Source organism: Trachymyrmex septentrionalis, unplaced genomic scaffold (genome assembly GCF_001594115.1).
Source record: "Trachymyrmex septentrionalis isolate Tsep2-gDNA-1 unplaced genomic scaffold, Tsep1.0 scaffold106, whole genome shotgun sequence".
Lineage (NCBI taxonomy): Eukaryota > Metazoa > Arthropoda > Insecta > Hymenoptera > Formicidae > Trachymyrmex > Trachymyrmex septentrionalis.
The window spans coordinates 75,268-96,478 of record NW_017304185.1 but is presented as its reverse complement, the minus strand read 5'-3'; the positions used below and the strand labels follow the sequence as shown (position 1 = coordinate 96,478).

Here is a 21,211-nt window from a genome sequence, read left to right as displayed (position 1 = left end):
TATATATATATATATATATATATATATATATATATATATATATAATAAACAAGAAACAATTGATTCTCACGGAGCACTCACTGTATCGTCATTTTTTGACGAAAAACAGGTACAAAGATAAGATATATTTGATGTTACTATGCTTATCTTTGACTCTCTCTAGTTCAAGTCTGAATCTACTTTTATTATCTTCTCCGTATCGAGAATGCAATTTTGTCGTCAGAAGGTCTTTCACGATATGACTTGATATCGTATAAAAAAATAATGTCTCAATATCTATATAAGAATATGGCAGAGAAAACAATAAAGATAACTTGCTTCATATGTACTTGGAAAATAATCCATTGTTATATAATGCGACGATTATATAGTCTTACAATCGCTCGATTATAAGTTTGAACGAAAAGGAAGAGGAAGCTTGACGTGCTAAATAATAACAAGAGCTTAATTGAGTAGGGTATACGTATTATTGTAATTTCAAACATAGAGCAAGATGTTAGGTATATATAAGTGAGAGAAGAAAATTGTTTCTTATCTATAACTGTACCGATTCATGTGATAAGCTTTATACAGGATGTCTCGAAATTTGCGAATCAAACTGAAATCTGATGGAAATAAAAATCGGAGCGTAAATCGGATGTAATGGGAGAGTAACAGAAGCGTAAACGAAACGAACGCGCTTACGCTTCTTTTACATTATGATGTTTCAATTTTCGCCTCTTAAAAGTTAATTTCGTCAATTTTCATTTCTTAGAAGTTAATTTACGCTTCTGTTACTCTCCTGTTTACGCCTTAAAAATTATTGCTTAAAATAAAAAACGGTAAATTTTTGAGACATAAATTAAAATTTAAAATTGATTAATTACAGTTGAGCTAAACGGTTGCCTGCATGAGTCGATACCCGCTTAATTGTAATTTATTTAATTAGTCAATTTTTAATCTTTATACTTAAAAAACTGTAACTGCTTGGAAAAAAAAACTTTTAACTTATTTTTTCGACAACTTTCTCTCTCTCTCTCTCTCTCTCTCTCTCTCTCTTGCTATGGTATTTTGGTATTCTTACAAATATCGGGACATGGACCTGGAATATACATGGAAATTATTTGGCACGTTATTAGTCCGGATTTCATTTTAAAGACACCTTGCGTGTTCGCTTTCATTCGTTATGTGAATTATCGTTAGATTTGTAAGAAATGAATGCAAATAACAAACACATCGGTAGTCAACCTATACATTGTTGTAAGAGAAGACTGCGGGGAATCCCCTTTGTGCGTGCACTATTGTAGACGCTTGCAGCTTTCTATTCAATTGTCGTTCGTTCGGCTTTCGTAATTATCTCAATGCAAAATTATATTAGTCGACAAAGACAAACTTGAAATCTTTGTAGATACCGATCGAAAAATATTGAATTAATCATCAACCGACGAAACGTGTCTTTTTTTCTTTTTTTTGGTAATTGTCATGTAAAAAATAGCGTATTATGCGGAGAGTAAACCCCCATCACTGCGTCGCGGCGCGTGGAAGATCGGCACATATCGTGACGTCACGCGACGAAACGCGTTCGAAGCCAATGGTCATATCATATGTATCAGCGAGAACGGGTACCAGCTATCAGTATTAGCCCGGTCATCTTTCTGTGCGCGACGCGCGCAATGCCGATTGCGTGCGATCTTTTCGCAGCCGGGAGCACCTTCATATCTGTGCGTGAAAAACTTCTTGTTCCGAGACGAAAGACATTGTTCCGCGGATGCGATGACGGGTCGCTGATTCACATTCATCGTCGACGATTATTATTTTTCTCAAACATATCGCGCACTAATCGCGTTGGCGAAGAACAGATGCGCGCTTAATCGCGCTTAATCGCGCGCATTCGTTCGCGTTTGTCGACGTATAATTCGCTTGTGGATGATCGGCTTCGTCGCTATCGACGATCGTGACAACGCGTACATTCTTTCTCTGTTTTTTTTTCTGTCTTTTTCTGTCTCTCTGTCTTTTTCTCCCTACCTCCCTCCCGCCCTCCCTCCCTTCCTTTCCGCCTCCCCTCCTCTCATTCTTCAGCAATGAGATTTCGCGGAACCTGGAGATTTTGCCGCCTCGTGAACGCGGGTGTTCGACCTCGTGCAAAGGCCAAGCGGTAGCGCGCGAGCGATATATCATAGTTCGCGCCACTTCCAATATCATAGTTCGATATTAGAGTGCGAACGTTTCTTACGCTTTTGGACTCGTCTCAACGTACTGTCACTTCGCAATACGAGAATTGCGAATACCAACTTGGATAACACGCAATGAGTGTACAGCGATCGTACCGTCCATTATGGTTCGTCAATTCTTTACCTGCGGTTCACTTTATATTTTATTTTATATACTTTTCGCATCGGATATCATAGTAAGAAAATGCTATGATATCTACACATATCTATGTTATATAGCAGTCGTGTATTTAAGACCATTCTCTTAATACTCTTACGTACATTAAAACCGATCTTAATTTCGAATCGAAATTCTGAGCGGCAAATAAATAGAGTTTCGATAATGTCAAAGGTTATCGTAAATATGAAGAATTTAATTCGTCGACAGTTGGTTGAAGCTCCTAAAGTATTTCGCGCGTTATAATAACTTTACAAATTTTTCAAGCCTTGGCTGATCGGCTATAGGATAGAGAGATCCGAGGACCTGTCCTGTCCTGGACACATTTATCGTACGACAAAAACGCCGTATTGTACAAATAGCGGCCTTATATAGATTATACATAGAGAAGAACGACTTTAAAGCCTCCCGACTCATAAGCTGAGAAATCGTTTATCGCGGTTTAACACTATGTTATAAACACACTTTTTAACACTACCATCGCGCGCGATTGAATATTTACTTTACGTTATTCGTTTCACCATAAAGACGGATTGTGTATAAGAATGCGATATAATATAATATTTGAAAAGTGTATGGCGTTGAAACGATACGTGAAATTAATAAGTATACGTATAATATATATATGTGAGATATATTATTATCTTTTTAACGAATGCGATAAACTGTAACAATGTCCGAGATAATGGAAAGCGCGAAGATACGTTAGTATTTATAAGTCGTGCATCAATTTTCTGTTCAAAGTGTTCGCTGAGAAATATATTATAAACGTGCAAAAAACACATGCTAATTTGAAACAATTTATTAACCGTCATAGATATTACAAATTGTTTAATCGATTTACAAATTTTTTTATATTTCTTTCTACGAATGCTTATTTATTTCGTTGCGCTACGCTATATTCTTCCGAATTTAATGTCTTGTCAAACAGGTTTGATTAGGCTTGTTTTTTGTCGCTGCACCGAACCGCACTAAACTTTCTATCTCGCTTTCATAAAATTTTATATATGTATATAAATAACATGTTTCATTTTCAAGTATACAAGTGTAAAATATACCGGTGTAGCTACAAAGAATATAAACCTGTTGCCACTGTACGTGGCAAAAATTGGATTTCTGTAAAATACTTTTTGGATTTCTGTAAAATGAGAATTATATGTACAACATGTAAGATAATCTCGGGCACGTTAGTTTTCTAAAAAATGCTGTAGAAGCGCACGCGGGATAAACGCTTACCGATGCTTATAATATGATGCTGCGCGTGAATGAGTACACGTTATCACAACACACATGATTCCAAGTTCGTTCATGATTCGTTCTCCTCCAATGCTGATAACGAACACTGCGGCCACTATCTCATTTAACGAGCATTATTTCGTTAGCATTGATCGATAAATCTCGTGCACACGCCAGAAGGCATCAAATGCTTTTTCTTCACTGCCATCCCTCTCTTTCTGCTTTCTTTCTCTTTTTCCTATTTAACTACACGTAACTACACGTACTCATTTAGCTACACGACGTTCAACGACAAATCATTACAAATTGTTGATTAATTGACTTCTTGGTCTGAATCTTTATGATCACGTTTGCGAGATATATGATACATTCTCAGTTTCACGTACATTTACACTGAATTCAATAATTCTGAAAATTATTTGCGATTTACGAGCATACACGTCGTGTTGCGCCACTTTACGATTAAATCATACAATAGTAATGTTAAAACTGTAGCAAACAATTTGCAGTAACTTAAATGCGCGTAATATACTTAAATCTACGTAAGTGCAAGATACGACAATGGAATTGATGGAGTCACGACAACGTTCTACCATTAATGCGTAAACGATACAAACGCCGTGGCGTTGAATTTAGACCGTGAACGTACCCTGATTTACTCGTCAATGGGCTCGAAGCCAAAATTGCGCAAAATTTTCTCGGCCAAAGGCGCCTATTTCTCCATCCCTACGTATGATCGAACGATAGAAACAACGGAATAAATAGACAAGTTTCAGACTCTCTCTCTCTCTCTCTCTCTCTCTCTCTCTCTCTCGGAGAGTTTTACAATTTTTAAAAATAAAAGAAATAATCTAATAGTAAGCGATTATCGTCAAAGTAAGATATATATGTCGCCAGTTCGTTCGATAAGTCGTATCTCGTGATTGTAGTATAATACGAAATCAGACACCCAATTTTATCAAATTTCTCCTAACCCGACACCAAACAGCTGCCTTGCTTCTCTAAATGATCATCTTACATTTTATTTTCATTAGCGTTTTACAAATTCTTTTACAATTTTTAATTTTTTTCAAGTATCTAGGTATATAGTTTATCTCTCAAACTTACTACTTTATCTTGACAAGTTATTTCTATACATACAGATTAATTTTCAGTAATATTATAATTGTATATTTTAAATTGTTAGAAAGTAGCTAAGAAATTTACAAAGGTTAAATAATAAAGAGCATACAGCCACGACTAAGGATGTAAATAAGTTATATATTATTTAAAAACAATTTCATAACAATAAATAGACGTTTCGGTCAAGATTTGACCTTCTTCAGTACAATAAAATTGAATATGTTAAAACATTAAAACTAAATACACAAGTCAACTGATAAATGTGGTGATAGCTAGTAACAAAAATTATTATTTCCTTATAATACAGTTTAATCGCAATCGATCGAAGTAGATTAAAGTAACAGTTAATTGTTGTCGCGCTATATGAATAGAAAGAAATTAATTACAAAAGTTTTTTTCTTTATACTTTTTTGTGTGTGTGACGATATGCCATATTATCGGAGTGTATCGTGTCTCTTACATCTGTATGTATCTCAAAATGTAGTTTACCTTTTGGCACTTTTGCTCACTTTTCGCGCGTAAATTTCTACCTTGAGTACATTTCGGCTATTTATGCGCCGTGCGCAGCATTCGCGTTCGCGTGTTAAGATTCCACGCAAAAAGTTAAATGGTCGTCTTCCTCTGATTGTGAGTTAAGTAATCCGACAAGATGTAGGTCAACGTTAAATCTACAATTACTTTTGACAAACGCAGAAGAAGTTATAACATGTTTAACTGTTTTTTTAATTTTAATTTAATCAAATCGGTCAGTAATACGAAAGTTTCATCAAAGAGCACAGGGCGTTGACATCATGGAGACATTTAATAAAATATGTTGTCAAATTGACAGTTATTTCGTAAGTAAACTTAATTTTGAAAAATCTCAAGTTTTTTAACTTTATACTTTGTATGTACTTTATATGTATTTTTCTTGACGTAAAATAATATGCGATTTTGCAATAAAATGGAGTATTTGATCATGATGGTCTTATAGTATATATAATATAATCCTTAGATTTTCATAATTTCCTAATAAAAAATTTAAAAAATTTAAATAGTAAAGAAACGATTGTATAAATAAAGTTTAAATTAAATACTATCGAAATTAGTAGTAGTATTAAGATTTCTCTACAGTTCATTCTAAAAAAGAAAGAAAGAAAAAGTGGCAATATTGAGAAATATGACAGGTATCTAGATACCTATAATAAATTGAAGAACCAATAAAGAGATAGATTTTTTAATGCATTTTTTATGTATCCAAAGATGAAACTTTTTGAAGTATTGCGGCGCAGCACGGCGACAAGCTATGTGTACGTCGCGTCGTGTCTCGTTACATCAGGCCGACACTGACCCTTTAATATTTGCACGCACTTGAAATTTTTACTTAAGTATATTAACGATAAATCGAACTTTGAAAATAAATTACAATCGGCCAATGAAGAAGCCTAGGTAGAAGGTAGAAAAGAAGAAGGAAAAGAGATCGTATGATACACGCGTGATCATCGTGGACACCGTTAAATCCTTAAATTGATAGCAACTCATACACAATGAGCTTCATTTATAATCGCTGACTCTAACTCGAGCTACTTCGGCCGGTTACGAAATGCCAGAAGCGAGTCACACTGTCGACTGTCTTTGCCAAACATCGAACTTGGAACGTCTAATAATGCTCGAGAATGTTACTTTAGCGAGTAAATATAGCCGAGCGAGACATTTTTTTCGCGACTGCGTGCGTCACTTTGATCATGTTATTACCGCGTATTTAGATGGTGACGGGATATACATATATTGATCGTTTATCATTATACTATATATCGTTTGATTCGATTTACATTCGATAGATTGAACGAAAGCATACTACAGATAGTACTATCTTAGAGATAGTTTGCATTTTCAGAAAAAAAGCGTACTCTGACAAATATCATGGAAACGTGGCTACTACAAATAGTATATAAGCACTGCTTCCATTCCCTTTTAATTTAATCGTGATTTTGTTGATGAAAATTTACTCGCACATTTCTGTACCCCCTTCTCCCATTCTTTTGTATATCCTTTTTATCTTATACTTATATCTATCTACTCATCTATATTCCAACTATCAATTAGAGAATTTAAGTGCGACGCATATATGCATATATATCGCTGACAAGGAGATGACTGACTGGCTTTTCTTGTTGTAGAATACAACACTAGAACCGAAGCAGTACGTTTCGCCGCATGGGTGCCTGGGTTGACGAACGTTTCGCGGAGGAGGAGGTGGTCCCAAGTAATCAAAGTGCTACTTGGACTTGGAGAATCCGGAGCCGCAATTGCAATGGTGGTGGACCATTGCATGGTCGACCGGGTGCCGACTATCAATCACCAGACAACCTTACATCGACCTGGTCGTCCCTATTACCGTTGCGTCGTCAGTTCACCAGGCAGCTCTACGAGTGGCCTTGTTTACCGTTGTTTAAGTCAAGGACGAAATTAGATTTTTATTAAATCGATCGTTTCGATTTGAGGAGAAAGGGCCGCCCAAATTTCCTTGCAAATACAATTGCTCGAGTTTTTCTTACTGCGTGTAATTGCTTATATGTGTCTATATATGTGCGTATCGTATATACGGTATCAGTTTCACGGAGAGGAAAATTGGATCGCAAGTATTTTGATATCTTGAAAAAAAAGTGAATATCTCTTATATTCTTCGTTTCTTCAATATGGCCGAGTGGACCAAGTTTAATGATGGAGACAAGCAGATTCAACTCGACGAACGAATGACGAATGATACAACCGTAAGGCAATTGTATGCCGAAACGAACGATGATGAAATTATCAACAGAGGTTTATGTATGTCGAACCATCGAAACAATTGTAATTGTGATCACAATCACGAGGAGCCGATTATGGATTCGAGCTCGGTTCGGGGATTAGAATACGTCAATGATTTTCAAAACAATTCAGAGTCATTGAAAAATGCGCAAAAGAAAGAAGAAGAAGAAGAGGAAGAGGAGGAGGAGAAGGAGGAGGAGGAGGAGGAGGAGGAGGAGGAAGAGGAGGAGGAGGAGAAAGAAGAAGTAAGATTCGTGGAGAACGACCCGGAACGAATGGAGCAATCGGGCTCAAGGATACGTCGGGAAGTTCGTCAAGAGCTAAAAAATGATTCGCAAAATATGCAAAGTTCACCAAAGAGACCCAACAGCCTTTACAGAGAGGATACATCTAGTCCGCAGAAATTGAAGAGCGTTTTCAATGAAAGGGGTACAATTTTCGAGTCCCCTACCAGAATTGGACTGTCATCCAAGAGCCATTTGTTGACCGAGAAGAGCACTGAGAAACTCGTGAACGGCAAGTCTCCAAAGGAAGACAAGCAGCAGCATCACGTGCAATTCAACAAAGAGTCTCAAAAGCAACAGCTACGTCACACACCTGAAGAAAGACCGCATCCAAGTCCGTCAATCTCCACGTCTACCACAAGCAGTTCCGAGGACAATTCCAGTTTGGGACAGTTTTGCGAAGCTAGACCTCCCGATGGAGGTTGGGGCTGGGTCGTAGTAGCGGCCTCCTTTATGGTAAACTTGATCGCGGATGGTATTACCTTTTCCTTTGGCGTAATATATGTTGAATTTCTTAATTATTTTGGCGAGGGCAAGTCCAAGACAGCGTGGATAGGTAGTCTCTTTATGGCGATGCCATTGTTGTCGGGGCCGGTGGCAAGTTTCTTAACCGATCGATATGGATGTAGAAAAGTAACTGTAGCCGGTAGCATTTTGGCAACAGCCGGTTTCGTTATAAGTTCCTATGCGAACTCTATGGAAGTACTCATCTTCACATTTGGCATTGTAGCAGGTTTTGGCTTGTCCCTATGTTTCGTCGCAGCGGTGGTAATCGTGGCGTACTACTTTGACAAAAAGAGATCTTTTGCTACCGGTCTATCAGTATGCGGTAGCGGAATCGGGACTTTTATCTTTGCGCCTGTTACACAAAATCTTTTAGCGGAGTACGGCTGGAGAGGAACCACATTGATTCTGGCAGGATTGTTTTCGAATCTCGCTGTATGTGGATGTCTGATGCGGGACCTCGAATGGACTACGACTAGAGCAAAAGCGAAAACTCAAGAGAGAAGAAAGAATCGAGAAAAGAAGAGATCTAAAATACAGAGTTCCAGCGCAGATTCCTTTTCTGCCACTAGCTCCGCAAACACGACCACGCAAACACCTCACGGTGATTCTAAAAAAGGTTTTGCATCAGCCAATGCAATGATTATTGAGAATCTTCGGCTACAGGATGTTTGCGACGAGGAGAGTGGTGAGAAGTTATTTTCTAGCTTAGTGAATTTACCTACTTTCGTCAAGAATGGAGAAAAAATACCTCTGGAGGTGCTAGAACTGCTCAGTACGAATAAGACTGAGACCGTTTACAATGTGCTCCTGCAAAACTATCCAAGTCTTTTGATATCGTCGAGGAGTTTCAGCGATTCTGGGACGCTGCACGATCAACTGAGTACCCCCTCGGCTCGATTTATAACTACACCTAGTCCATTAACTGAAGACAAGAACAAGGGCCATGACTTGCGTGGCGAGCAGCAGCTGCAGCATCAGCTTCAGCATCAGGTTCAGCATCAGCATCAGCATCAGCATCAGCATCAGCATCAGCATCAGCATCATCATCATCATCATCATCATCATCAATCGGTAGAACCGGCATATTTATGGTGGCTGAAGAAAATCAATTTTGACACTCCGTTAAGGCGATCTAGCACGTTGGAACAACCGAGGAGGCTGCCCACTGCCTATTTAAAGGATATCAGAATGCATAGACACAGTCTGACTTACAGAGGTGCTATGCTCAACATCAATCGATATCGTTTGCGAGCTTCAAGCTGCCCGGACATCTACAGAAATTCAATGACTACGATCGCCAAGACGAAGCTCGTTTGGTACGCTGGACTCTGGGAATTTTGGGACTTGATCGTCGACATGCTAGACTTTTCGTACTTTGCCGATCCGAGGTTTCTACTGTTCGCCGTCAGCAACTTTCTCTTGCACACGTGGTACGATGTGCCTTATGTCTACCTAACGGACAATGCGATCGAAGTTGGATTTAGCGAGACGGATGCGTCTATTCTGATCTCGGTGATTGGAATCGCTAATATGAGCGGCGAGGTAAGCAGCGGTGGAAATGTTTAGCTAAATAAATGGTATTTTGATTTGGTAGGTTTTTTTTCTAGTGTTAAAACTGAATTTTTTACAGATTCTTCTGGGTTGGGCTGGTGATAGGGCGTGGGTAAATGCATCTATCGTGTATGCAGTGTGCATGGCGCTCTGCGGTACCGTTACCGCTCTGATACCAATAGTTGTCAACGACTATTACACTTTATGTGCAATCTCTGGTGCCTTTGGATTATTCATCGCAGCAAATTACAGTCTTACCAGCATCATCCTTGTTGAGCTGATCACCTTGGACAGATTCACCAACGCTTATGGTCTTCTGTTACTCGTTCAAGGAATTGCCAATCTCATGGGCCCTCCGCTAGCTGGTAAATTTCTTACAAGCATTGTAATAACAAAAAATTTAATCGATCGATATTAACTTGGACACAATATATTCTGACAGAATTATCAATTGGCAAATTAAAAATTTTCTTTTCTGGGCACTAAAACACACTGAGCGAATAAGGAATTCTTAAAATAAAGTATTTCTTTTTCAGGATGGCTGTACGATATCACAGGCACGTACGATCTGTCCTTCTATTTGGCGGGATTGTTTATTGCGTTAAGCGGCGCATTGTTATTAGTGATGCCTTTAATCAATTTGTATCGAAAGTGTCGAAACGAATCTAGAGGGGTAACTACTGATAAGGATTTCAATGCGATAAACAGTGTGTAAATATGCCGGTATTTATTGAAGGAACCAGAAGGAAGGAGCTGTAGAAAGACAAATAGCAATTGGAATCGCGTATTAATAAGGAATATGAAAGGAATTGTAATACAGATTGCAAAAATTGTCACGGGCACCCCTTAATTTCATTATAGTGTTATTTCACGATATGCTATACACGAGTTGCTAGAGCCGGCTGTGGTGTATTACATAATTAATTATAATTATAATTAAATCTATAATTTATCGAAACACCCCTACGGGTTTTCGACCTATCGACTTTTCGCAACAACTAATGTAATCAGCAACTCGAGGAATGTTATATAAAAGAAAAAAAAATTATAAAAAGTCGCATTGGTGGAGTGACTCTGCAATTTTGCATGGTTTATCACTTATCAGTTAATGCTTTAATTACGAAACCTTTGTGAAAGTTATGAGATCATTTCTAATCTCTTAGACATTAGCACAAAGAAAATTATTTCGAGGATACAGATGTAGCTTTTTTTTAATACTTTCAATAGCGTATATAGAGCGATATAATAATACCTATTCTATGTACAAATTAGAAACATGCCGCTTGCAATAATATAAAGTCAAAGTAGAGAGCTTACAAATAGCTCGAGTTACGAGCTACGCGTTGCCGTCGATGATTGCATGTATCTTGCTCGAACGGATATACACATATGTATATTTTTTGCACGGCAACTATTAATTGTAAATATAATTTCGAATCTCTCAGGATATTGATGGGCAATCGATGCATATATAGCGGTTCGAAATCGGCACATGTCGTGTCCTGATTTGTGTATACAGAAAAAACGTATGAGCTCTATGCATGCTTGTAGTCGCTATTTCTTCGCCGAGCAAATTGTATTCTCAAGTTAGACTGTACTGTACAGTTGACACAATTGACAAGTTATCCCCTCTCCTCTGGATAACGCGAAAAATATATTGTAAATTAATTATCGCGCCACATATCCCAAACTTTTATAATTGTCTTTGTGTATCCTTTGCGTACGGGTTTCGCAAGTCACTCTCGCTGTGTTTCAATTATATTATTCAGTTTAATTCAGTATAATTCAGTTAAAATTTAAATAAATTTTAATTGTATTTCATTTCGTTTGCATTTCGTTTAATCATATTTTTCAATTTGCTAAAAATATCATCGATGAAATTATTATTGTAACAAGTTTCTCTTAACAGCTAATGCAAAAAATTAAAATTGTATTATAATAAATTGCAGGGCAAGTTCTTTTTTCTTGTGTAGAGGGCGATGCGCGCGTACTTCGTACAGAAAGCACATCTATAAAATAGACACATGTATATAGCTTTTCTGTGATCATAACTTGCCTCCTTATCGATTTTACGAGCTACAAGTAGACTACTACCTCCGTTACTACACCATACACGTATGTATGTACATATACATACGTTGCATGCAGATGTATGCGTTCACATTCATTTTCGTAATTATTAAGTGTAATCTTTGCTACTAATCTCACATAGTTGGTCGTTCTATCTTTTTGTTTTTTTTTTTTAAAGAAAAAAATACGTTGGCAGCACAACGTCATCATTATTTGCCGTGTCCCGATATGCATTGTCAATACTGAAGATCTATAGTTCACGTTACGTAGATTTTCAATACTGGCAGTGCGTGTAATACCGGAACACGGCTATTGTAGCGATTTACAATCGTATACATATACATTATACGATGACAAATGAAAAGTAACGGTATTTAGTAACAGTAAAAGTGTGAACACGATGAAATATTGGCAATCAAAAGTCTTTATTCATCCTGAAAGCTTTTGAATAGAATGTACATTACTTAGCAAAATGAACATTTTGCTACATCCATTGGGATGGATAACAACGCCGTACGAAGTAAAGGTTCTTTAAAACTAGTCAAAAATCGTCATACGATATTTTAGGTATTATATCGATTCCACGGAAAAATTTTATATTCCAGAAATATCTCTTATATATAGTCGTAGGAATACACGTATATATACATAACATTACGAGGCCTTTATACGGAGAAAGAAAATACAAAAGATATTTACAGCTTTCACAGAATTAAGCGTTAGATTGTTAGGTAGCAACGACTACGTAACAAGTTTTAAATATTCTTTGTTGGAGTGCCGAATTGACACTTAAGATCAAGTATAATTTGATATTCGAAAGTATAATCGTAAACCGATCAGAAGTTTGAATTCGTAAGATTGACTAAACATAATACATATTATATTTCCGATTAGATATACAAATTGATCGGTCATGTAATCGTGTAATCATGTCCGGTGCCAAGTCCAAATTAGGTATATGAGAGTGCAATAATTTATTTCATATACGTTCACATTAATATCGGGAGTACATACGCAGCCTAGTATGGCACGTACGAAGTGAGTATAAAATAATATTTTAATATAAAAAGAAAAATTGTGTATTTCATATATTTACGATATCGAGTTGCCGGCTTTACGAGAGTCTGATGACTTTCAACGGCATAGTAGTAAGCGATAGTTATTAAGATGAGAAACGAAACGCAAATAATCTATAAAAGGATAAACGAGAACTTTTATTAGAATATTCCTTCCAATGAAACAAAGAGTATTTACAAAAAAATATATAGAAAGGGAAAAACACACATAACATGCCATGGGCGTTTCAAGTGATAATGATAATCAGCATTTCACTTAATTATGTACGTGAAATTGATCACGTCATGTCAAATCATATAGAATTTCGGTCTTCTATTAAAAAATCTTGAAAATTTTACCAATCTTCAACTACATTTTTAACAATTCTGATCATTATCGATATCGATCAGGCGCGTCCCTATAATATGCGATATCTTATATATATATAAATTTACGTAATCCGATATTCTTATTGGCGCAAAATATTACTGAGTTGAACGTTCTTGTTGAAATATTAAAGGGATTAATCTATGATTAGTCTTATATTGTATATGTAAATTCTTTACCAATACCAATTCCTACCGAGAACGGAATGCGATTTAGTTTCGTACAGATATTGAAAAATATTCGAAAATGATTTGAATAAATATATCGCAATAATTTTACAATTCAACATTCACTTACACTTTATTTCATAACAGCAAATTCCATATTTGTCGTACAAACCATCGCAGATTTCATCCTTTTTTGTTTCCTTTCTCGATGCATTTAAAATAAGAACAGTTGAGAATGGAAAACTTATATAGTATTCTAATTTAAGAGATTCGATCTTTTTGGCTTTTTTATTAATCTTTATTTTTCGATTAATATCACGATAATGAATTGACCTCTATACATTAAAATGTCGTTAGACACACGGAATCATACAGAAACGGAAATTGTCTTTGTTACAAATGTTTAAGATATGAATCATTATTTTATCGATAAAAATTATCACATAGTTTGAAATCAAAATTCCAAAACTTCATAACATGTTGAGTGTTCTGTTCGAGGTGAGTTGTTTTTCCTCCTTTCTTTGATAACTCACTTATAGTATTAACATGTACATACATATTAGAATTACATTACAGTTCTGAGAATCTGAGAGTGGCTCATTCTGGACGGACCGTACTTGACGTTTTTGACTGAATTTCAATTTAAATTCTAATCTTGCTGAGGATAACTTCGGAGTGAGTTGAAACGTTCAAGATTACGAGATAAAGAAGACATCAGTTTTTCTGAAGAAGTAATTTTTTTGACTCAATAATTGTGCGCAATCTCTTTTACGTTGACTCTCATTAGTCTTGAAATTTACTTATTATCATGTTATTTTATCACGATAATGTTGCTTACAGCACATGTTTAAACATGAAAATTAATATCTCATCGTACTTTACCTCTCAACATATGTATATTATTATAGTTTCTTGATATTATAAACAAGAAGAAAACTAATAAAGCGAGATAAAAAAGAAATTTGTGTAAAAGTTTTTTATTAACGCGAAAAAAGAGAGAGATTGATTTGATGTTTTACAATAATGATATGTATATAGGCAACGTATGCTAAATTACCGACAAGTAAGGATTTGAATCGTCACATTGGATAGCGTCCAATGGCGTCGGATGGCGTCACATTGCGTCGTGTCATATTGACACATCGGAGATAACTTCATCGATCGTCATTTATTGTCGAATATATTTTGGCACTCGTATGTATGTACATACAAAAAGTTTATATATATTCTTGCGAGTAAACCATTACTGTTTGTCAGAGCACTAAACGATATATATGAACGTGAAAAGGAATTTTCGCGTGAAATACTTTGATGACGGCAATGGCAGACACAATTCAAAAAACTATATTCCTCTATTTTTTAAACGAACATAAAAGTATAGTTACTTTGCATACTCACCATATTTTCAACTATAATCAATACTGATAAGATTAAAACGACTGATATGGTAATCCGGCAAAGAAATGTATATAAATGCTACGCGAGCATCATCTTAAAATTAATTAATTATTATCACAAATATCACAAGACTTAATATATATAAAATTCTCTATTTATATGTAGCATTTATATATAGTAATAGAGAATGAAAAATATGAATGTTACAGTGGGATATTGTGGTATATTATAGAGTTAATAGTACATAATCATAATATATGACAACTGATATCTATAAACTATTGGCCTCGCGTGGTTTATCAATTTATCGCGCATCGACATCGCGTTTTTGACATTGGGAAATAGGTAGTCGTGAAAAGCGAGTCAAGGCAAATCGTGATACGATGGTGGGGTAAAACATGCAGCATAGCGAAGCGAGACTGACGACTGCCGAGAGACGTGAGGAGCGGCGAGGAGTGATCAAGCTCATCTAGCGAGACATACAAAGCCAGAACCTATGCTCGACAAAATTTGATTTGAAGAAGCGAGACGAAACGAAATGAAGCCTGCGAAGCGAGAACTGTCGAGAGGCGAGACGAGGTAAGGCGTGACGAGGAGGCGAGGCGGGACGAGGCGAAGTGAGGTGAGGCGGGGCGGGGCGAGACGAGGCGGGGCGAGACGAAGCGGGGCGAGACGAGACGAGGCGAGGCGAGACGAAGCGGGGCGAGACGAGACGAGGCGAGGCGAGACGAGGCGGGGCGAGACGAAGCGAGGCGAGACGTGGCGAAGTGAGGTGAGGCGTGGCGAGACGAAGCGAAACACGATGACGAGATGAGGCCGACACGCGTGCTCCGTTCAGGTCAGGTGCGGCGGCGAGAACCTTCCTTATGACATGGATTTCGAGGCTCCTGAACTCCAGTGTACCGGGTGTCCTCAACCAAGACAGTCGCGTTATATCGCGTCACACGCGTCGTCGTGAAACGCACCGCGAGCGAATGTACGAAATCGTCATTGCGATAAAAAGACACAAAACGGTTTTTCCAACGAGAATCGTGTTAGGCTACTCAAAGTCTTCAGCTATAACAATCTGCGCGAGCTCGTTGTTGGTAAGCTTAACGTGCCGCGACATGCGATTTTTGCAACATTTCATGCATGCTAATTCTTTTTTTTCGCTTTCCTCTTTCCTTTTAGTTCCTTTTTGAACATTTGGAGCATACAGATTCATCAATTGCCTTCTAACAGCATGTATCGAGTACGGGATAACAAGTGACTGAAAAAAAAAACCTTGTTTTCATTTTCTTTTACTTTTAATAATAGATACTATTCCCAATAATCACGTGTCCTCATTAATATTTCTTACAGCTGTTACGAATTCTTTATTTCGTCAACACTCTTCATACGAGAATATACCTTTGTATTTTAAACTGCAGTATACATTTAGTAAGAATATTATTATATACTTCAACCCTTAGTTTTCTTACTACACACAATGGATCTTTTGTGTCCTGGATTAATTTTTATCACTTTTACAAGTATGAAGTATATAAAAATTATTAAGCAATTTTTACATCTGTATATTTTGACATCTGTAGAAAGTATGCGTGCGTGTGTGTAAAGTTGTATTTAATAAATTTAAATATAAGCATATTCAAGCCTATGACGGTCAAAGAGCTAGATCTTCTAAATGTCTAAATAATTCACAGTGAATTATCTATATCCTATATATGTACATGCATATATACTATATTTTTGTAGTTATTCAAAAATCTTATTATTGTTTATAATAAATTGTTATATACAATTGTTGTAAATAATATTATTGTATATAAATTAAAGAAAAAAATACGTAGAACACGAACGATCCAAACGTGTGTATTAAGAGTTAAACAGTTTGTCTCACTTATCTATCGCTCGTCCAAAATATACACTCTGCCACTTATCACTATATTCCATATCGGATGTATGATTTACCGGAAGTTCTAAATTTTCAATAAATTAAAATCATTTATCGATTAAATAAATTTATTTACATCGATGTAATTTTATATAATAAATGTAATTATCGATAGTTTACGAGTACTACATTTATTTTGTTCCCTCGAATATTTTCAAATTTTCCAATGTCACAATACAACACGATGCAGATTGAATACAAAGTCGATGATTATGTAATTAAAAATTTATGATTGCATATATTGTATTATGAACTATCCTAAACAGTAAGATAAGAAAACACTTAAACACAAGTTGGATTCTCCCAAATTATTGACATTAGAAAATTATTTTATTTGCAGGTTTTTATCAAATTACTTTTTAATTATATTTTGTTCACTTTAATGACTTGTAGTTATATAATTCAATTTTGAAATTAGATACGTTATAATATTTTTTCTAAACAAGAGTTAAGGAATATTCGCTGTTATTTATTATTTACACTGTATAACTTATTAATTTACATAAGTTTTTCCTCTCATAAAGACATTTGATTATTATCGCGAAAGTTTCAACTATAGGACATTTTCGTTGTCAAAGCATTAGATTTTCTTTGCGTAAAAAATTGATAAATACGTATACTGTTATGTAGTTTTATGATGTCGCCTTTTTCCATTCTATTCTCTTTTTTTTTCTTTACTTTGTATTTTTCTTGTATTTTCTTTTTTTGTAGCATTGTAAGCAAGCTTATTGAAAAGTGCATTTTGAGCATTTAAAGAAAAGAGATAGTCGATAAAATTAAATTAAAGATAAGATTTTATCGTTTTGAGTGTTTACATTCCGCAAGATGTATTGATCTGCAATATAATCTTGATTAAATATGCATAATCCGGTGTTAAATTCACAGACAATGTTCCGTTATGTCGAATCAAAATACGTAGAATGATGTTTAATCGATGACTCAATGTGTACATATTCGAAATAAATAATGTCGCGAATTACAGCAAATGAGAAGAACATTTTCTCTCGTAAAGTTTTACGAGAATTTGCCGAAAATACTATGTATAATAGTTAAAAAGATTGGACACAATTTTTTTCGGGCGACAAATTAGAGATGTTAATTTTTCAATATTGTACAATATTATCTAGCTGTTTAATGAAAGAATGGCTAGAAACCTTATTCTTTTGAGAATTGAGCTTATTCGCAATCACACGGTGCGAGAATTTAATTTTTAATATTTCATATAGATTGTTTTCAAATTTCTGGACACGCCTCTTTTCTAATATTTTTGCAAAAATAGGTTTATCGGAAATTTAATTGTCTCTATATTTTAGTAGAGGCAGACATTTTCACGTAGAGAAATCGACCAGTCGGTCTCCATGGTGATCACACCCCTCTGGCGACTCTTGTATGGCTCTAACTACTTATTTTCAAACCTTTTTTGCTTGCTTTTACTTATTATTAGCCGTATATAAGAAATCAATGTAAAGCAAACAATTTGGTATGTGATGGTACATTAGAAATATTCGTTTTTTTTATAATTCATCAACTGTTCTTATATACATTCGCGTTAGAGTCCAATCGAAATTTCAGATTTAGTAAAAAATCAAAGTTTCGATTTGATTTTGACTTCAGCCAAAATTAAAAGAAAATTTCGGTGGATAAACCGAAACTGTACAAATTGCAATGCCGGTGAACGTTCAAAAAACAACTGTTCGATTTTAATTATTAACTCGTCGATTAAGCTTAAGACAATTTGAGTACAAACTTTGATGTGATTCTAATAATAACAACTGTGATTTGATTTCTTTAAAAGTTGAGGATGCTATATTATTATAATTAGATATTTTAATAAAATCTTCTTTTTTAAAGAGTACATAATTTTGTGATGATTTCTAAAAATCATATGGTCTCTGTAGAATTAATCCAAAAATGTCGTTTTCCACTCGAGCCGAAAAAAATGTGACTTTGTTAGCTTCTCTCTCTTTCTTTCTCTCTCTCTTTGTTTTTTTAGTAAGACTTATCTAAGTTCCGGTTTCGTTTTACCTGCCTGTTTTCGATACAATATCGTACGTAGTGACAAGAGTATAATTATAAAATCTATAAACGACACTAAGATACGTAATTCTTTTTTCAAATGTTTGCGCAATAAATTTGTATTACATATTAAGAGAGAAAAAGAGAGAGAGAAAGAGAGAGAGAGAGAGAGAGAAAGAGAGAGATTATAAATGTTAATAATTATTTCAAACATTTTGAATAAAAAAGTAAATTTGTGTTTCGTTTGTACGTATCTTTGCAGATCCATATCAAAATTTGTAACAATATCTCTGTCCCCGAATGTCCCCGATTAACAAGATAATCGGGAATTAAGATAACAGAGAAATCGATCTAATACAAGTGTCATACTTATTCTTACATTTCTTACATTTTTCATTAAAAAGAAGATTTTATGTAGCACACATGCACAAGAAGTATGACATTTTCTACCTTGATCTAACGATTTAATTTATGTTTATGTATATAATTTCTTAAAAACAGAATTATGAGAAAATTTTAACAATGTAATGTTTTAATAATATTTAAGATAAAAATTCAATCTAACATTTTATTAAAACAGATTTATAAATATCACTGGCAACTGCCAAAAAATTTTCAGCTTACGTCGCAAGTCGACAGTTGTGCAATACTAAAGTATTATTAGACTACTGTGAGAGACTTCTAATAATAAAATCGTTTACCGTTGAAAGTTTTGGAACGTTTTAGCTTACGATGTATGTAAATGTCTTTTTTCTCTCTCTTGAATATACAGATACGAATAAATTGAGCATAATGATCAAATTAACAGCAAAATTTTTTAGAATTTTTGAACATATGGTATTGAAAATTTAAATAAGGGACAAATAATACAAATATACAAAAATACATTTTTTTTGAAACCTGAATAAACAAAGTGTTTTCTGATGGATTTTTGTTCACTGAAAATGAATCTGGCCGCAGAATTAGCTTAATACGTCAAATCAGGTTTCCGAGAAAATTAAGATTAGATATTTTTGGCTATATTTATCTTCTTTTTTGTGACTAAAAGTAAATTTTTTTTTAATTTTATTTGCGCCACTTTAAAGTGCTATCTTTTACTTATAAAATAAATGTATATTTATCACGGTACAATTATTATGATGTGTATACTGTCAGAGATTCCATGTAATTATGTTTCCAAAGATTGTTACTGGATAAGGACGTAGTCACGCACTTTAGCATTCTAACTAGCCTGTGAAATTGTTTATTTTTCACTATTATTGTATAATTCACATATACTTACATTTTGTACATTTATAAATAGTTATAATCATATTATCTATTCAATTTAATGATTATAATATGCTAATTATACATTTGAAAAAAATCATATTGTATAAATTTATTTTATAGATAAAAGATAATAATACTTTAAAGTGGCGCAAATGAAATTGAAAAAAAATTTACTTTTGCCGCAAAAAGTGGTATATATAGTCAAAAACGTTAAATTTATATTTAATCTCAATTTTCTCGGAAACGTTTAAGTCAATCCAGTCCGCGGCTAGATTCGTTTTCAACGAACAAAAATCCATCGGAAAACATTTCATTTATTTCCAAAAAAGTGTTGACCCATGTAATCGATTTATCTTGCTTTCTCATGTTTCTAAAAAGAAGCAAGTTGCGTGGAAATTCATATAATTAAAACAGATAGAATATATAGAATTATTTTTGCCTGTATATTTATATATTTTGGGATAATCTAATTCTATGGCAAGTATATAGAGAGGTCATAATTTGAGATGTCAAAATCTTTTATATGTCGGTAGAAATAGGGGTAAAGATACGAAAAACGATTTACAAACACACGTTACCAATAATTTATTATTTCGTAGCTTCCAACTTGGCTGTAAACCATTCAAATAATACACATATACCGTTCATAAATTTGGGAACTCCCTACGTTTTACAGGAAAACATAGTTTTATTAACAAAAAAACTGGAACATTGTCATTACATAACAGCGATCTATACATGTTTTTGATTTAAATATACTTTGTAAGATGTCTAAATGGCGATAAACATTTATGTAGAACATCTATAAGTTTGTACATGAAATAAATTAATTAACAAAATAAGCTCTCTAGATAATAAAACAATCATTAATCAGAAATATCCGGGCGATTGAGAGCAATAATAGCACAGAAGTCGATACGTTTGATCTTCACAATAATATATTTTAATTCTTACATACAATATTGATCGAACGTTTCAGCTCCATTCGAGCCATCTTCAGCGATGAGTAATTACATGTGATGTTATTGGTTGTACATCATGTGATGTATTAAATC

General features: G+C 34.7%; 2 protein-coding genes across 4 annotated transcripts in view; both read left to right on the top strand.

Moving 5' to 3' along the window:
• LOC108745780 overlaps positions 1-11,615 on the top strand; it is a 16,093-nt gene extending 4,478 nt beyond the window's left edge. The window contains exons 1-4 of one of the 3 annotated variants that reach the window (XM_018482136.1): positions 2,031-2,317; positions 6,885-9,848; positions 9,937-10,222; positions 10,394-11,615. In XM_018482136.1, the coding sequence (XP_018337638.1) occupies positions 7,404-9,848; positions 9,937-10,222; positions 10,394-10,572 (2,910 nt within the window). In that variant the 5' untranslated portion in view covers positions 2,031-2,317; positions 6,885-7,403 and the 3' untranslated portion in view covers positions 10,573-11,615. Of the gene's footprint in view, positions 1-2,030; positions 2,318-5,541; positions 5,562-6,884; positions 9,849-9,936; positions 10,223-10,393 lie in introns of those variants that run through there. The other 2 variants (XM_018482146.1, XM_018482128.1) reach the window with 2 other exon arrangements.
• A 4,095-nt stretch (positions 11,616-15,710) lies between these two features.
• Positions 15,711-21,211, top strand: part of LOC108745735 — a 12,561-nt gene continuing 7,060 nt past the window's right edge. Inside the window, exon 1 of the mRNA XM_018482063.1 lies at positions 15,711-16,020. The gene's annotated coding sequence lies outside the window, so the exon portion shown is untranslated. The remainder of the gene's footprint in view (positions 16,021-21,211) is intronic.